This window comes from Nicotiana tomentosiformis, chromosome 1, assembly GCF_000390325.3.
Source record: "Nicotiana tomentosiformis chromosome 1, ASM39032v3, whole genome shotgun sequence".
Classification (NCBI taxonomy): Eukaryota; Viridiplantae; Streptophyta; class Magnoliopsida; order Solanales; family Solanaceae; genus Nicotiana; species Nicotiana tomentosiformis.
This window is the reverse complement of record NC_090812.1, coordinates 102968554-102970392: the sequence shown is the minus strand read 5'-3', so window position 1 is coordinate 102970392 and position 1839 is coordinate 102968554. Positions and strand designations below refer to the sequence as shown.

Genomic DNA, 1839 nt, shown 5'->3' with positions numbered 1-1839 from the left:
AGTCAACAGGAGCAAATCGAGTATTTGCCATCGGATAACATTCAATGAGAGAATATTCTCTAACATTAAATGGGCAACCGTTGCAAAGAATATTTGCATTCATAGCCTGTCGTTACATATTCATCAATGACTCTTTTATTGTCATGTAAGTGGGGCTTGATCCTAGGATCTTGTTTCCCTAGGAATAGCTATAAATAGTAGGCTCAACAGCCCTTGTAAGAAACATAAATTCTTGGAGAAACATATGCTATATTTTACTCTCAATTAAATAACTTTATTTGCTATTTACCATTGCTTTTATGTCTGTCCTCAGAGGCATTACGCTCGGAACGAGGCTTATCGTCTTTTTCAATTTCTATTGCTAAGTCTTATTTTTATTTTATTTCTTTATGATTTTTCGATTAAATAAAGTTCGCTTATCTATAAATCACGTAATAAATTTAACTGTATCGTTTTGCGAACAAGCAATAATATATTTATTTTATATATAGTATTTTGTATATTTACTAGGGAATATTATTATTCTTGACCGGCCAAATGGGTAACTTTTCGTACAGCAACACCTTCGAACCCGTTTGTTGGGGGATTAAAACCCGCCCGAAACTAAAAAGAATCAATCTCCCAACAAGTTTCAACTTCCCATTTTCTAGTCTTTTAACCCTTTGCACTCTTCTTTCTCTTCCATCCAAAGCCAAGAATTTCCACTACATTTTACACAGACATACTATTCTCTGCAATTCCCCATAGCTTTATAAAAAAATTGTGTTGATCAATAATTGTAAAAAGGGTTATCCTTTTCTTCTTATAAGCTTAAAACAATGAAGGTTCATCCAGTTCCAAGAAAACGCAACATCACGCTACGATACGACATCGTTTCGGCACTCTCTCAGGCCAACGCCATAGCATCCGGCCGTCAAAAGAAGCTCCGTCGACTTCCTCACATCTTCGCGAAGGTTCTAGAACTTCCGTTCCATTCCGATGCTGACGTGTCTATCCAAGAGAGCCCCGATTCGTTGCGTTTCGTTATCCCGACGGATGATAACGTTGGGGATAATATTAGGGCCCACACAGTTGAGATCTATCCTGGTGTTACTAAGATTGTGATACGAGGGGATAATGTTTTGGATTCGTCTTTAGGTGAGTTTGAGCTCGACTTGTGGCGATTCCGTCTCCCGCCGTCAACTCTACCGGAGCTGGCTACCGCCTCTTTTAACGACGGCGATCTGGTGGTCACGGTCCCCAAAGACCCACATGAAGAAGACGTGGATGGTGCTGATATTGGTGAGGCTGGACGCCTTATTTTTGTACAATAAATCTCTAGCTTCAGTTCCTTTTTCTTTTTCAGTTTATGTCCCAATTGTGGCTTGTTTTGCTAAAGGGATATAATTTGAACTATCTATGTCTAAATAAGATAGCACCCCTTGGATGTGAATTTCGATCATAGTGGTCTACTCATTTCTTTACTAAAAGTTCAGTAATATAGAGGATTCATAGTAATAAACTTCAACAAGTTTGGGATTTAGAGGCAATCAGATGTATCCACATAAAGTTTGGTAGATTGCTTTCTTTCTTTCATTCGCTACCCGCTAATTTGGAGTTTACAATTGGTTGATGAGAAAAGATGAAAAGGGGAAGCTTTTGGTTCGAATTAGTGGCTATAAAGTCGTCCTGTAGTTTTATAATTGTGATTTGTCATAATTACATTTGCGTAGCTTTAGTTGCTCATATGGATAAGCATATAGGTTTGAGAAGGCCAAAGACTGATTCTATTGCCTCTCCATTTTGTTTATCTAATTTTGTTGGTTGCCATCTATTCAAAAGTGTTGTTACCCTTCAAAG

At 37.9% G+C, this 1839-nt stretch overlaps 1 protein-coding gene across 1 annotated transcript; it reads left to right on the top strand.

Moving 5' to 3' along the window:
- The first annotated feature begins 818 nt into the window (after nucleotides 1–818).
- On the top strand, nucleotides 819–1313 carry LOC104119519 (uncharacterized). The gene has a single exon (XM_009631040.4). The coding sequence runs from the start codon at nucleotides 819–821 to the stop codon at nucleotides 1311–1313; it is 495 nt and encodes a 164-aa protein (XP_009629335.1).
- Nucleotides 1314–1839: the final 526 nt, after the last annotated feature.

What these genes read in the sequence shown, in the direction of transcription:
- LOC104119519 (XM_009631040.4), top strand. Translation starts at nt 819, where the DNA reads ATGAAGGTTCATCCAGTTCCAAGAAAACGCAACATCACGCTACGATAC.